At 39.3% G+C, this 15,743-nt stretch overlaps 1 protein-coding gene across 2 annotated transcripts; it reads left to right on the plus strand.

The window, feature by feature from the left end:
* The first annotated feature begins 2,733 nt into the window (after positions 1-2,733).
* LOC146467680 (uncharacterized) lies at positions 2,734-12,798 on the plus strand. 2 transcript variants are annotated; one of them, XM_085125471.1, is made up of 14 exons: positions 2,734-2,840; positions 3,777-3,817; positions 4,467-4,548; positions 5,175-5,219; positions 5,606-5,794; positions 6,563-6,991; positions 7,166-7,189; positions 7,612-8,001; positions 8,645-8,757; positions 9,001-9,065; positions 9,310-9,492; positions 9,974-10,140; positions 10,577-11,190; positions 11,527-12,798. In XM_085125471.1, the coding sequence occupies exons 3-14, from the start codon at positions 4,491-4,493 to the stop codon at positions 12,190-12,192; spliced, it is 2,943 nt and encodes a 980-aa protein (XP_084981597.1). In that variant the 5' UTR covers positions 2,734-2,840; positions 3,777-3,817; positions 4,467-4,490; the 3' UTR covers positions 12,193-12,798. The 2 variants fall into 2 exon arrangements, with proteins under 2 accessions (XP_084981597.1, XP_084981596.1); XM_085125470.1 differs by having other exon boundaries at positions 10,577-11,205; positions 11,527-12,363.
* The last annotated feature ends 2,945 nt before the right edge of the window (positions 12,799-15,743 follow it).

Below are 15,743 nucleotides of genomic sequence, written 5' to 3' on the forward strand. Positions count from 1 at the left end.
CTTGATGCTTATTGCTTCTCATCAACATTTTTCAACTCTTCCGGGCCTGTTCCTTGTTAGCCTACCAGATCCTCTAGAATATTTAATTATGCATTCTTGGGATTTAGGTTATTTCCAAAATTGCATAAACTGCAGAAATATTTTCAAGTACAAGGACGTGATCTTCAGGCCGTTCCAGGCTTTCAGATGGTTGGGAGAGAATCTTCGTCATGAGAAAAAGATACCATCGCCGGGGCAAACGAGAGGGGACTAATAGCTCCCTCCTTTTCCTTTTTCTCGCAAAATATTTTTCTCATCGTGTGTCATCGTTCTTTCTTTCCCGCTGAACGCCTGGAACAGACCATGCAATTTTATTTGATCTGCTCTCTCGGTGATAACGTGTTTACTGTAGGTTTCGTGGATTAAAAAAACCATCAAAGGAAGAGTCGCTGTCCAATCTGATAAGTTAGTCAGTATTACCAGGGTAGCCCATTAAGCTACAAGACTGGACTTAATAGGTACCCTGGACTAGTGGGCGTATACAATTAGAAATGCAGAAACACAAAGATAGATAAAACATCTGCCACAAAAAAAAAAAAATCAAAAAGTACAAAAATAACTAATGAAGGTAAAAGTTATGAACGATACTCAATTTTCATGTTTTTATAGTAAAGAGGGGACAACCTAAGTTCTCTTACCCATATTGCGTTTAGGCTAGTAGATGATAGATAAATCTTTATTTATAAATAAATGAAGATAAAGTCTTACAGGCAAAAAGTGCTCGATGCTTTAAAGCAGTACTTGATATTGTATACGGAGAAATCAAAGAGATACATAAGTTCGCTTTAACTGTGAGTTTCGCGCCCTCAGGCGATCATTACACAGGCTTTAATGCCATGAACGCTAATTATGAAGACAATAAGCCTACAGACTTCTACTATGATTACCATAAACATCTTGTACATATCAAAACAAAACGTGTATTTATCGCATTAAAGCATGTCTGATGATTGCCTCAGGGCGTGAAACTCATAGTTACAGCAATCTTATGTATCCTCTATGACTCCGAAATCTTTATTTAAACACGTTGAGTACTAAAGCATTACAATGCTTGTGGGGTCATGTGCTCACTAATAAAAACTGCAATTAATATGTAGTATATAGAGAGCAAGAGAAAACACGTATAACATAATTTAGGCTTGCACTTTTCTTGTAATAAAATTTAGACATTTTGCTTGCGAGTGTCTGCAAAAATGAACTGTTGAAGTAAAGTTCTTTGATTTAATAGTCGTGTTTCACATTGGCAGGTGTATGTCGTCAAGAGTAAGTTAACTCCTGTTTCTGTATCATTTAAACCACTGAGAAGGAGTGTAACCATTCCCCTCCAACAGCTACTATGTTGAGGTTTCCTAACGATCGATTAGGCTTGGGCCCTGTTCCCGGGCACTGTAAAACTACGTTGTTCAGACTCCTTAATACCCAAGGAGTTATCGTTTTCTCGTTCGTCAATTTAGCGCGCGCCATTTCGTTTACTGCACGAAGCATGAGAAAAACGTATGGGAACTGACAAAATCTTCTTCAGACCATTGCTCGAGCCTAGGAACGGTGCCCGAGTAACAAGTAGCATTTGAAGCACTGCCCGTGTCTGGGTACGATGCCCAGAACTTTTGCTCGGCCATCGACATGAAACTATGTTCAGACTAGTGCCTGTTCCAGAGAATCGGGTCTAGTCTGAACAGGGCCCCGTTCAGACTAGGTGCCCAGGTCTGGTTCCCGGGCGCGGGCGCTGTACTTTCTCCCAGTTTCCTAAATTTTACAAACGATGTAGGCGGTTACAGGATAGAAAACTGAACAAAGCCAAGCCTCAAATTGAAACAGAGCATTGCTGAAGCACCACCCGCAATGTTAGTTAACGTATACCAATTAAAAAATGTTTTTAATTCGCGACGGTGATCTCATAGAAACGTGTATTTAACTCAAGACCCATGCCATGCTAGTATCTTGTACTGACTCTGTGCTCACGAATTTGAGGCAGCTTTTCTGCAAATCAAAATGACACTCGATTTGCCTAAAGCAACTAGAGAACGAAAAAAGTGACAATTGGAGCACAAAACGTAGCACAAGATTGTTATGAACACAATTTATAACTACCTGTAGATCGTTTGTCGTCACAATTTGTTACGAAAAACAATTCCATGATTCCAAAGCTTGCGCTACTTTCATTATCAATTCAAAGATTTCTTTGCTCTCCATATAAAACACAGCGTAAAGCATTCTGATACATATCCGAAAGGAAGAAAAGTTGTCTTTAAAATCTAAAAACCGCTACAAAATAGCATGAATTTTAATGAACTCCAAGGAACATTTTGCCCAGATTTCAGAAACTTGTGTGTCCACTTGTGTGTCCAAAAATAAAATCGTGACGTTAGTGTTTTGATATTTAAAAGGAAACAGAAATAATCTTTAAAGGTTTTCCTGTAGCAAATGACAAAAAAGAAATTTAAATCTTGTCTGAAAGAGCGTCTTCTTCTTTTAAGATAGCTTTCTTTCCTGGAACGCTGTAACTTCTCAACATCTGCAAGCATCTTGTTTGATTAACTTCTACAAATGACCTGCTCTAATCAGTTTTATTTTAACTTGTTTTAACAAAAGCAAAACAAAACAACAGATAATCCACCATTTCTGTTGGATAACCAAAACGAAAACATGACGTTACTTATGATCAAAAATATTCAAGGGTTAAGGATTGAATCACCATAACCAGACAAAGAAGTAGTTTTGTTTTGGAGCCATGTCTGAAGGTTTCTAGGTACGACCAAGAGTTGTGAGGATTGGCTCCGTAAACCATCTTATAAATACAGGTAAGAGGAAATTATTCGCTTTAACCCTTTCACTGCAGAGTCAAAGTCTTATGTTTTGTTTTGCACCTAATTTCTGCCTGTGTGGTTATGATCCTAAACTGACAATTCGAAAGGCCGGCTTGCAGCTGTGCCCTCCAATGTCACTCCTTGATTTGCAATATTTTTCCAAAGAAAAGTTGTAAACTTGAACATTACTGCAACGAAAGGGTTTAAGTGAGTCTCTCTTTCATCGTCTTCTTTCCAGTAATGATTTTAACCTGTATTTTATCATTGCAATCGATATGAGTTAAATGGTTTCATAAGCTTTTTATCAGCTTATAATTACGCAAGTATTTTGACCAATATTCAGTAACCCTTTACTACAATTAATGTAAATTAACCTTTCTAAAATGTTTCATTTGTAAACGATCATCCTTCAGCTGGATAAATAGCTTTGATATTAATTGCAAAGTTTTCCAAAAAGATGGTTCCTCTTTTTTTTCCATTTGCTCGTTAAAGATGACCGATACGATAAAGGTTACATGTATACCTTATCCGAAAAGCTGTCTTATCTTCGACAGGAATCAATAATTATTTCAGGAAGTCTTAACGTCTGTTACAACACCCTCGATATTGTTATGAATTAAGCATTCCGTCATGATATGGTCATTTAACTACATGACATAATAGATCTTCGCTATGTTATTAAAACCATTGTAGTTTCAACTCAGCGTTTTTTAGTTTATAACTGCAGCCCTTAGCTTTTACAAATCCGCCAGTTTCGGAAAAAAAAGAAAAAAGGATTTTCACTAACGCAGCAGTAATAAATTGGTATGATTAATGACCTAGGAAAATACCTGATGTTTGTCCCACCTGCCATGTTTATAAATCTCATGATTATATCTGAAATGATCCGTGCAATATGTAATACCAATTAACCTGTGTTCTTCAACGTAGGGACCGAGCTCTTTGATTAACAAGGGATTCTCAAGACTAAGGTGTAGTATAATATTATAATGATTTCAACATATTGGTTTTAGGGCGAATTCTTTGCTGAAAGGTTTGGTTCATCAATTACACAGATCCATAACCTGTAGATAGCTTTAACAAAGACAGCCTAAATGTCAAAGGCCTTTTAGGCCACGTCTTAGGCGGTCTTGCCATCTATTCCAAAAAATGCAACTTACAAGATTTTATGCTTACTCGAAAGAATGTTTATGTTGTTGTCGTTAACTGTAGAGGGCGGTAAAAAAACGGCGTCTTAAATACACCAATCGACAGACTGCCTTTCTTTTCACACCCGCCCTTCGCTGACTGGGTCCGGTCAATTTTACTTATTGGTTAATGTGTATTGCGGTTGTCATACACTTAGCTTCAAACTTTTTTATTACACAAACACGTGCTAGTTAATTCCCTACAAAGTTTGATCAAATTGAGACATTTTAATCAACCTTCCAAAGACTGATGGGGGTTCCGTGAGTTCTCCTTACATGAATTAGATTTATTACTCATTTTATGTAAACATGTATATAAAGTAAGTGCATTCAATCATCACACCACTTTTTAAATAACTCATCAAAAAGTATAATATAGTATAACAGAACACTCCTTAACTCAGTTTCGCTTTTGCTTGCTTAACCCTTGCAGGTTTGGAAAGCCTAGCTGAGTGATATGAGGGGACTCTTAGGAATTTCTCTTCTAGCATTTTGTCTCCTTGTAAAAGCTAGGGGTAAGTTATTCAACTTTGCGATTTAGTACAAACTACTTGCTCTACTGCTACTATTGTCTATTATCGTATCACTCTCCTTTTGAATTTTTTTTAAAAAAACTAATCTTTAACTACCTTACGAAAAGTATTCTACAGCACCTATCCTACACTGACACCAAACTAATTTTCGCTTCTCTTCAGTAATACTCGTGACATGCTCGGAGTATCGACCAAAAATGTTTTGTTTTACAAACTGGTGGCCTTTTGATGGCTGAATAATTAAAAGTCCGTTCATATGGGATGGGAAAAAAAGTTTAAGTTTCCATGTTTTAAACATCCCGTTAGACGGATATCGATATGAGTGATTGACCTCAAAACGGACAAGAGGACCAAAACAATTCCAAGCAAGTTCTTGTTAGCAATGCCAAATTACCTTTTTACAGTGACACCATCAGGGCGACAAGCAATAAAATTGCTTTCCGTCATCTATCACATTCATTGCTTTCCTAGCCGTCTCCGATTCGATCACTAAAGACACGGTGATTGTGAACGTCATTGAATTTACAAATATTCTTCGACGCAACGACAATGTCCTTTCCACGCCATTCTGGATAATAAACTGTAATTCTCTCTTTACTTGTTAACAGATTACGACCATCTCTCGCCGACGGCATCATCCTCTCTTACAGACGGTTTGTACTTACACTATTAGCTATGGCTTCAGACACAAGTTTATATTCAATACGTGAGGGCAACTCAGAATTGCTGTGGTCCTGGACCAGTTGACCATTACATCTTTTGTCAACTCTAAGAAACCATAAAAATCTCGCTGACCTCCATGTCTTCATTCGTTTTATTATTACTTTATGTCTTGAGTGATTAATGCCTAACCAAGCACATGTAAACGGCCTAAAGTGCAGGAAAAGGCGTGCGAACAAGTCACGTTTGGGTTTGGTTTTTCTTGTCATTGGTTGACGGAAAGTAGCGTACGTTAGTTAATCAAACCAGAGCAAACGCAAGGAGATAGTATCGACACTCAATTGAAAACCGCTCTAATGGTATTCAAATTTAATTGCAGCATTCACTGACAGCAGTGACGAAACAGCTTCTCCATCATCGTTTTCCGATTCCGCGTCACGGAATAACAACGACTGGCTTACTGATGATGATGACGATGATGACGATGAAAACATGGACATGGGTCCTCTGAATGTGCAGGCAAAAGCTAAATCAGCACCAAAGCCAACGTCAGCTCCACTAACCACGAGTAAGTTCGTGAAAGACACGCCTAATAGAGATTAGCTTCAATGAACTTCAGACATCTATTGGCTGAATACCTGTTTAATAGGAAACATTATGAATGACACGCCGTTGGTTGAGTTTATAGTCAGTCAGATTTATGGAGTTTGGAGTATCTCCATAACGAAGGGCACGAAAACATATGTGCATGTACTATACCAACATACAAATGCTTTTAAAATGGACCATTTGTTCGAAAAAAACGAAGACAGTTTTAATTTGGAAACACGTTTCCAAGGAAGCTACCATCATCATTATTTACAACGAAGTCTGAAAAACTGTTTGAATTAGTAACAACCTGAAGACCCACGCAAAACGAACTAACAACAAAGGAATAAGAGTAACTGGAACAATGTTTAAAAAAGTGTTAAAATGACATGATGGCCAACTCAAGTCTCCGTTTTACAGTGTTATTTAGGGACAATGATGTTAATAGCTATCGCCCAACGACCAAAATATTTATTATTATTAACCCCGCTCACTCGAACTAGTTTTACTTTCCCTTGGCTCAAATTCACCCCGATAACTCGAACTCTATTGCATAAACGTCGGTCAGTAAACTTCAAAATGTCAGAACATCAGACGTATTACACCCAAGTGATTGTAAAAGAGTGATAAAGCTAAAATATTTGTTAACAGTAACACTAACTTCGCTAACTAAAACTATTTTTGTTTCCCTTGGGAGTTCGAGTTAGCCTGGTCCAACTGTTTAATTATTTGCCATATTTTTCTGTAGCACAATTGGAGAGCAAAATGTTGGAGGCCTTAAATGGAATACGTCGTTTGTTTGGGGCTGGGCCTCTTATCCGTTTGGCAACCCTCGATATTGGAGCTAAAGCCGCTTGTGATAAAATGCAGAAAGCTGGTGTTACCAAGAAGGATGCCAGCATGAAACATGGACAGCTGCAGTGCATAAAGCTGACAAGCTCAGGCCAAGTACCTACCGAATGCGTATCTTTCTGGTTAAGTCAAATGCAGGATTATGATTGGTCAAAACCTGTCATAAAGGATACCAACAGATTCTTTGTCACTGCCGTTTACAAGGCATCTACCCATGCCGGAGTAGCAGTCAAGAAGGGACCTTCTGGAAGATACTTTGTATTTGTATTGTTAGATCCGGCCCCTGATGCGGCGAAATTGAAGAAGCAAGTTAAAGGATATTCTGGTAAGAAAATTCTAGGCTGCTTTCTATACCAGGGCAACCTAAGAAGGGTGCGTTTTCGGTTTTTACCCTGCATATCGGCATGAGTTTGATTTCCTGTTAAAATCTGTTCATTGCCTTAAATCCTCGTCTTACCATTTTATTTATTTGTTCATCTTAATCTTTTTTTTTTTTCAGATTTGTTCACATCCGTGGCTGGAGGTAATATTTTTTATAGGCTGCGATCTATTTTTTTATTTTTGCCGCCGTTGGGGATGCTTACATTCACTTCCCACCAGACACCCATCAGACCTGTCCATTAATGATATAAAATAATCGAGAGATCACAAAAAAGACACATTTTGAAGTTGCAGGATAAAATTATCCTTATTAGAAAATGGTACAGTGAGGTACAATTGAAAATGATTTGAACAATAGCCTGAAACAAATAACATCCCTCAATAGGGTTTCATTGATCGATCGATCGATCGTTCTATTGATTGATTGATTGATTGTTTGATTGATTGATTGATTGATTGATTGATTGATTGATTGATTGATTGATTGATTGATTGATTGATTGATTGATTGATTGATTGATTGATTGATTGATTGATTGATTGATTGATTGTCCACTTCTGCAGCTAAATGCGAAAGTGGCTTCACTGATTATGGCGGTACCTGCTACAAGTTTCACAAGGATGCACAAACGTGGTCAATTGCAAACGCCCAATGTGTAAAGGAATTTGCAGTTCTGCCTGCAATTGGGAGCAGAGGAGAAAACGATTTTTTCAAACAAGGACTTTTGAAAGACCAGAAGGGATTCACTTGGTTAGGCTTCAATGATCGTCTGACTGAGAGTATGTACATGGCGGTTGACGGATCGCAAATTAGATTCATGGACTGGGTAAACGGGCAGCCTACAGGCAAAAACCAGAATTGCGTCGGTTTCGATAACACGGCCAAATACGGAACCATGGCCGACTATGCTTGTACAACAGCTAGCACATACGTGTGCAAAAAGCCCTTAGAAGGTAAGATTAAGTTAATCATGGCGTATTAAATGCTGGAAAAAATCTCGCAACCAAAGTGTTCATAATGGTCTGAATTCTTATAAGATATTCATTTATGCTAACAATACAATCATGCGAAGTCACTACTAGTCCTCATCATACTAGTTTACTAGTCCTCATCATATTCAACAATTGGCTCACTGATCATACGTTATTTTGATTTTTAGTTCACACAAGGTAAAGGACATTCTTTTGCGCGCCAGTCAGGTTTAGGTGTTATTCTTAGTCTTTCTCTACTCTTTCCAACTTCTCTTAGCATGTCTGTTACGACTGCCTTCAAGTTAGTCATAAAGTCACATCGTTTAACACAGTTATCACTAAATGCAGACCTAGTCGCTAGCGAAGGCGTTTTACTGGCGAGCAAGCTCTGCTGTCTTATTCGTTGGTGTGTTTAGTAAGCATCGCGCTCTTTTATCCTGATATCCCATCCCTTCACCACTCCAACCCTCTTATCGTTTTCTACTTCGAGATGGTGGCTTTGGCGAGCCGGGGAGACCTACTGAGCACCAACCATCTTGGTCAGCACAAAAAATAGCTGCTGTTTTAGCTGGTTAAATTACGATTGATTAAAATAAACTAATGAGTAAATAACTATTCTCTCCAGGCGACATCACCTATCTCATCGAACTAGTAGTAGAATCCATGGTGTGGTTGAATGACTTCAGCAACAGTGGCTCTCTGGCCTATCAACAACTATCCTCAAAGCTCCAAAAGGCGGTAGGTAGATTGATACTTTTTGTGTCGCTTCTGTTATTAATTGAATATCGAGCTTTTATCTGTTGACTCAACTTGTATTACGAATGATGTTTAGAATATTCGATAGAAGAAATTTAGATGTCTAAGACGGAATACTCTACTGTCTATTCTTTCTGGTTTTTTTCGTCACTAATCATTTCAAAGGATTTCAGAGACAGTTGCAAAGGGACTCATCATGATTTTGTTTTCTTTTTTGCTATTTAGATTCTAGAAGTCTATAAGAAGGCAGGAGTAAAAGTTCTTAAAAGCGTTAGCCTTCAGTCCGTCAGGTTGGTCAGAAACAGTCAATGAGGAGCCAGGAAGTGATTTAAAACACATAATCTTTAATGCAGCTTACCTCGTGCTATTTCAAAATATTTACAAAACCACCAGAACCACGGGAACGTACTGCTCAGAAGCTTCCATCTGCTGAATGGGCATTCTTAATTTTTTCGACATAGATTTGTTTGTTTATTTGTTTTTCGAAGAAAAGCAGCTGTTATTGCACTTACAGGACATCTTTATTTTCTTCAGCAATGGCTTACCACCCCAGCCTGTGGCACCAGCACCCGTCTATAGCTACCTTGGCAAGCGGCAAATTACAGCCATCAGAGTTACTCCTGCGCCTACAACTCCCCCGAAACCAAAACCGTCCGGTGGCGCGACTGCGAAACCTACTCCTGGCAAACCCACTCCTCCTAAAGTTCCAACGACAAAGTAAGATTTGATGCCGGTTATGGCGTCGATTATGATTTACGCTGTACGCATCCACTGCGAAGTATACTCGAGGTCTTGTTACACTTCCCACAAACAACATCCTGAAAATGACGTCTGTTCTCTACTTGTAATTGATCTGGACGGGTGACCTCTTCTCTTCACTGGTCCCGTTTTTTGATAATCCTGGCACGTTTTTCCCTCTTCTGTTGCACCTCTGCGTATAGTAATCGCTCATTTATCCCTCAACAACGCTACTTACATAAGGTCAACTGCTTACAATACAATTTTAATCACTGAGCTACATTTTATGATGTTAACTTGGCCTTTTTTCGTTAACAACGATTCTACCAGAAAGTGAGTTATCCTAATTAATGATTTAGTTTCTTTAGTATTTTCATTTTCGTTCTTTGCAAAAAGTAAAAGGTCGTGTGCCTTTTTGTTATAAAATCTAACACACGTGATTGTACTATTCCATTTCCAGGCCAAAGGCAAAGGTTACTGTAAAACTTGCTTTGACCTTTGGACCAAGTGGCATCCCACTTGACCCAACTGCAGCACTTCAGAATTATCTCCGAGCCAACGGCAACAAGCTGCCAGTGCCCATGAACGAAGTGGTTAAACTCAAAGCAATGAGCATTGCACCACCAGGTATTAAAATACTGACATAAACGTGTCAGTTCACGTGTAAAGACGGTACATTAACATATAACTAGTTAACGTTTTAAGGAAAAACTAGAACAGCGCACTGTACATAAAGGCGATGCTCAAAATGGAATGGAGTAAAAACAGTACGGAAGACATGTTCACGTAAATATTCATGTAAATTCAGGAAACAGCCACATGGCAAACGCAGAGAAATATTGCAAATTCTAACTAACGTTTAGGCTTTGTCATTTCTTTCGCACGTGAGGTAATTAAATAATATTAGGCATACAGGAACCAACACGTTGACTTTTGAAAAATTTTAACATCAAACAAAAAGGATACTAAAACTCTCATGGCAAACAAAAGAAATCATTAGAAATATGAAACTGTCTAATATCACATTATGTTTCTAACTAGTAGTGTTTGTAACGTGTTTTAGGCACTTTCACCACTACCATGCCTTGCCCTCCCATCTGCTCCACCTCATGCGTGTCTAGTTGTGCACCCAGCTGCTGTTACTCACCTCCCCCAGCACCAGCACCATGTGTGCCAACAGCAATGAGTCCCTGTCCACTTCCTCAAGCCGCACCAACCCAAGCTCCTCGACAGACAAAGGTCCAAGCCAAACGACCAGCACCAAAATGTTCCCCAACTCCAGGTGGCACATGTGCTCCAGCAGCACCTTATCCTCTTCCTCCAGCATATCCTGCATATCCACCTCCTTCACCATGTGTTCCCACTTTGGCTAACAATTGGTGTCGGTCCAATGTGCTCGCTAAGCCTCTTGCAGTCAACAGGTTTATCCGAAGGCCAGTTACTTACAGGTATCCTCTTCAGCCATACAGACGCATCATGCCTAGGCTGGTATCGTCAAGGCCAGTGTCACGTGCCGTGCTACCTTCCCCACAGGCCGGAGGATTTAACCCTTGTGCCCAGCCACCATGCCCTCCCCCTATGATGATGCCTCCTCCCCCTCAACCGATGATGCCTCAGCCCATGATGCCTCAGCCCATGATGCCTCAGCCTATGATGCCTCAGCCCATGATGCCTATGGTAAGCAGTCACTCCGTTTACACTACTATGGTTCTACCACTACACACCTCAAACACAAAAAGGAGCGAAGGACGAAGGATATAAGGAAAACAGATAGAGCCTACTACTTATAACAAGACTATCTCTATTTCATACAGTTAGGACTAAAGCGCACGTGAAAACCTAAGATGTATTAACAAAATTGATTATCTGTGTGCATCTATCTGTCAGTTATTTCAAGTTAGCTGGAATGTTTGGAGGCCAGTTGATTATAATAATAGCTATTATCTAGTTTTTGTCATTGGGAGTTGTTCTGCTACATTTCTTTTCATGTTTTTGTCTGAATCTTTTTGACAGATGCCGCCACCCTGTGTTCCTTCTCCTTTCAACCCATGTGCCCCCAAGCCTCCAGCTTCACCTCCACCCAAGAAAGCTGCAGGCAAAGTAGCAAAACCTAAGACGGTTACTCTCCAGGGTTGTACCTATCCACCATGCAGCATAATGACGCTCCCAGCACCGCCACCTGTTCCAATGCCACCCCCTCCAATGCCATTTCCACCATTCTGTGGTGGACCACTTAGGCCGCCCTGCCCACCCCCATCCCCGCCAAAATCAGGTAAAACCAACTCTAAGAGCACAGCTCCTAAACCATGCGGTCCCACTCCTTTAAACCCGTGTGCACCACCAATGCCGATGCCCATGCCCATGCCAATGCCAATGCCGCCGATGCCAATGCCAATGCCGATGCCAATGCCGATGCCGATGCCGATGTCATGTGGGCCAGCCAATCCATGTGCCAAACCACCACTCAAGCCACAACCACCCAAGCCAATGACAATCAAGCTACCAGCTATACAAATCCAAGTTCCTCAACAGCCTCCAATGATGCCTCCAATGATGCCGCCAGTTCCACCCGCACCATGTCCACCCGCGTGTGGAAACCTTCCAGCATGTCCCACCACCTGTCCCAAGCCATGCTGCAGAGTCGGACGACGATCCGTGAAATCTTCCGACAAGGAATAAGTACTTTTCTTACGACCTGTTTCGAGTTAAATGCTAACATGCTCTGCGAATTATAGACTGTTGGCAACTAAAAATCTGTGGATAGATAGCTTGGAGTGCAACAATTTGTCTTTTTAACCAAAAAGTGGTCGTAAAATTCGAGTTTGCGTGTTTAAACGCAAAGTCAAACAATACGTCGCACTAGGTGAGCTGAAATCGTAAAATTGATCCACGATAAATCATTTCTTTGCCAAACTAGAGCTCATTTATCATTGTGCGGTTATATACTCGTCTTAGTGAAAACTGGCAGTCCAAGGTTGTCCATGCCTTGGGTGTAATTCGTTTATTTTTTTTTTCACCTGCCGGCAGCCGTGTGATAGGACTCCCTTAACACATTTCTTTCTTAGAAAGACGATAACTTAGCGTATTTACTACAGAATTAGGCTGATTGCTGTAAGTGTATATTTTATTTTGACTCGTAATATATTGTAAATTAAATACTTGGTTCTTAAGTGATTGCATTGAGAATTTATTTACAAGGGTTCTAGATCGTAGGACAAAGAGGTCGTTTTGCGTGACCTTAAAGTACATAAGATATGCAATAAAGCTACGGAATAACCAGTACAAGTTGTTTGACTTTGTGACTCCTCTAAGTTATTAATTACATTAATAATTATTATCCGAGATTAACTCAAGGATTTACGGAGAAAATTGGAGGCAATTATTTGATCCTCTTTCTATACCATTTTGTATTTTTGAACTACAGTCGACTCCCGATAACTCGAATCCTGGCTAACTCGAACCTCGCGCTAACTCGAACCAATTTTCCTTTCCTTTCAGGTCATTTTCTATATAATTTAACCCTCGATAACTCGAACTCCCGATAACTCGAACCTTTTTCAATTTCCCTTAAAGGTTCGAGTTATCGGGAGTCGACTGTATAACTACTTCTCTCCCATTTATATTAATCTCTTCCTTGTTTAGTTATTGTTCAATCCGCTTGCGCTTATCACCAATCAAAACTGATCATGTGCAAGGTATCTGTCAACTGTACTTTTAACAATGAAAAGTGTCTTTTCAAATGCAAGCAAACTCTTGTTCGTAAGTGATCGTAAGTGGTATTGTCACAATGCAAGACGTTCTAATAACAAGAACTCCCTTTCATGGTACAGTCGACTCCCGATAACTCGAACCCTGGCTAACTCGAACCTCGCGCTAACTCGAACCAATTTTCCTTTCCTTTCAGGTCATTTTCTATATAATTTTACCCTCGATAACTCGAACCTTTTTCAATTTCCCTTAAAGGTTCGAGTTATCGGGAGTCGACTGTAGTTGCTTTTCGCATCGTCACCTCAGTGATCATTATCACAAAAATTAAAAAGGAAATCAATTTTCACTTAATAAAGATAGTACCCTGTTGATCTCCCGTTTAATTTCCTACCCTGTTGCAGTAAATTTTTGAACAGGAATGAAAAAAAAAAAGAAGAAGAAGAAACGATTGGCCTGCAAATTTGGTTCATGATCAAGCAATCCGCTTCATTTCATAAAACCGAAGGTTGGTCAGGTCTGCCTCTGACCCAAGGATTGAAACCTGTTTGGTATATGTTGGAAGTAAATTATATTCATTTTTTACGAGCGTGGAGATGGCAATGAAAGCATTATTTTGAGTCCCCGAAGAAAAATCGAGCCTATGGTCTCAGTTTTCATATTCTAAGCAGTGAGCCACAGCTACAGCTACTCCTTCCAAGTTAGGTTCATGGGTTCGAGATACTCTTCCACATGAGTGACAAACTTTTTTTTTTGGGTCAAAAAATCTCTTTACGGTGGCCAAAGTGCAGAAATCACCTTATCAACTCTGTTAATAAAATGAAACCTTCGTTTCCACTCCCATCGACGTAGCACCAGAGTTTCTTTACAAACTAACCCCATCACAAATGCTTTTTTGTTTGTTCTGTTGTTGTTGTTGTTTCTGTTTTGTCGTTTTTTTTTTTTTTGTTTTTTTCAACTTGGTGGGCATATTTACCTTGTTTTAACTTTGAGTGAGCGGATGAAATCCCCAAGTGTCTCCATCTACTTCCGGTCGATTGTGTACGCTGTTTCTTTTTCGATGAATCAGATTTCCTTTCAAAACAGTTTCCGAAGTTTAGGTGTTTTTCTAGTTTCGCTTAAAATCTGCCATTTGGGATTATGACAATGTATCTAGCACCAGATGCAAAGTTTGTAAGAGACGAAAACAACAACGACGTCAAATAATTTCCGTAAAAATGTGACTTAAAAAATTATTCACGAAAAATTAATCTGTCAAACGTTGCTGAAGGTAGTTCGGCGTGGGCTAAAACTTGAGCACATCACGTTTTTGAATATTCCATACTTTGTAAATTTCTGCTGCCGACTTTGACAGGGATTTTCATGACACAAATGTATGGAAAATATAATTAAAAACGTGATAACACGCTTTATAACTCAATTTCATCAGATTTCAACAGTATAATCTCTTTCCATGATTCCAATTCACATTTTTTTCAGGAAACTCGTTGCGCACCGAACTCGGTTTTTCCCACACAAACACTTTGATTCGGGTCGCGTCACCCCATTTCAAAACTGCGGATTTGATTCATGGGCTGAGTGGAAACTGCAACACCTGCATTACAATCAAGCTAGAAAAGAAGTAGGCGTCGGTTTGTTCATTGTTCAATAAAGTTGACAGGTAGGCGATTTACTACAACTAAATTATCTTTTGTTCTCCCTCGGAAGTGGTTCACAACAAGTCGGTCTTTTCATATGGAAATTTTACTTCTCTCCTCGATTATTACACAGCTCTCGACTAATAATCCATTTATCTAAACGGAAATTTAAACGCTTGTGGTTTTTCTAATGGACTACTCTACAGACAAGTCTGATTTGCTTAAGTAACTCTGTTTTTACGTCTGAATTACCATATCGTGGAAAATAGAAAAAAAAGTGCGTTCCATGTGGGATGTGATAATTACTTAATTTCTCTTGTTTTCCATGCGGTTAATTAAATGTGTTGCGTTCATGAATATTACATGCTTTTCAAGAGATAAGCACGTCAAGTAACTTTTATTTTGCCAAAACAAATTCGACGAATCTGCTTTAGTTATCACCAACACATGTTTTTATGCCAGCTTCAGTTTAAAAGCATTGCTTTCTGGATTCAATGAATAAACGTTTATTGTCCACCGTGCTGAACACACTAAATATGCAACCCACCTGTTGCTGGATTATCATGGCGGCTAAATCTTTTCTATTTTTTTCATTTCCCTAACCCTACATGATTGTGCTTTATACAGGAATAAGTGTCAGCGAATTAATAAAGCTTGTTGAAATATTTTTCAGTTGCTCGCGTCGTACCGAAAAGCCGTTGAGTTTTTATTATTATTATTATTATTATTACTATTTTGAATTCAAAAACGCTCACAGAAACACCCCTTCCCTGACTCGTCCAATTAATAAATATCCAAACATTCAAGCAACTGGCACCATTGTAACTGTTCCGCTTGTTTGTGGAGAACAGTTTTATTTTACACACTTAGGAAGCAATCATGTTAATT

The sequence above is a fragment of the Pavona decussata genome, unplaced genomic scaffold (genome assembly GCF_977016875.1).
Source record: "Pavona decussata unplaced genomic scaffold, jaPavDecu1.1 SCAFFOLD_134, whole genome shotgun sequence".
NCBI lineage: Eukaryota > Metazoa > Cnidaria > Anthozoa > Scleractinia > Agariciidae > Pavona > Pavona decussata.

Coding starts and splice junctions, on each gene's coding strand:
- LOC146467680 (XM_085125470.1), top strand. CDS start 4,491: ATGAGGGGACTCTTAGGAATTTCTCTTCTAGCATTTTGTCTCCTTGTA. Junction 5,220..5,605: donor ATCATCCTCTCTTACAGACG/GTTTGTACTTAC, acceptor ATTTAATTGCAG/CATTCACTGACAGCAGTGAC. Junction 9,066..9,309: donor GTTAGCCTTCAGTCCGTCAG/GTTGGTCAGAAA, acceptor TATTTTCTTCAG/CAATGGCTTACCACCCCAGC.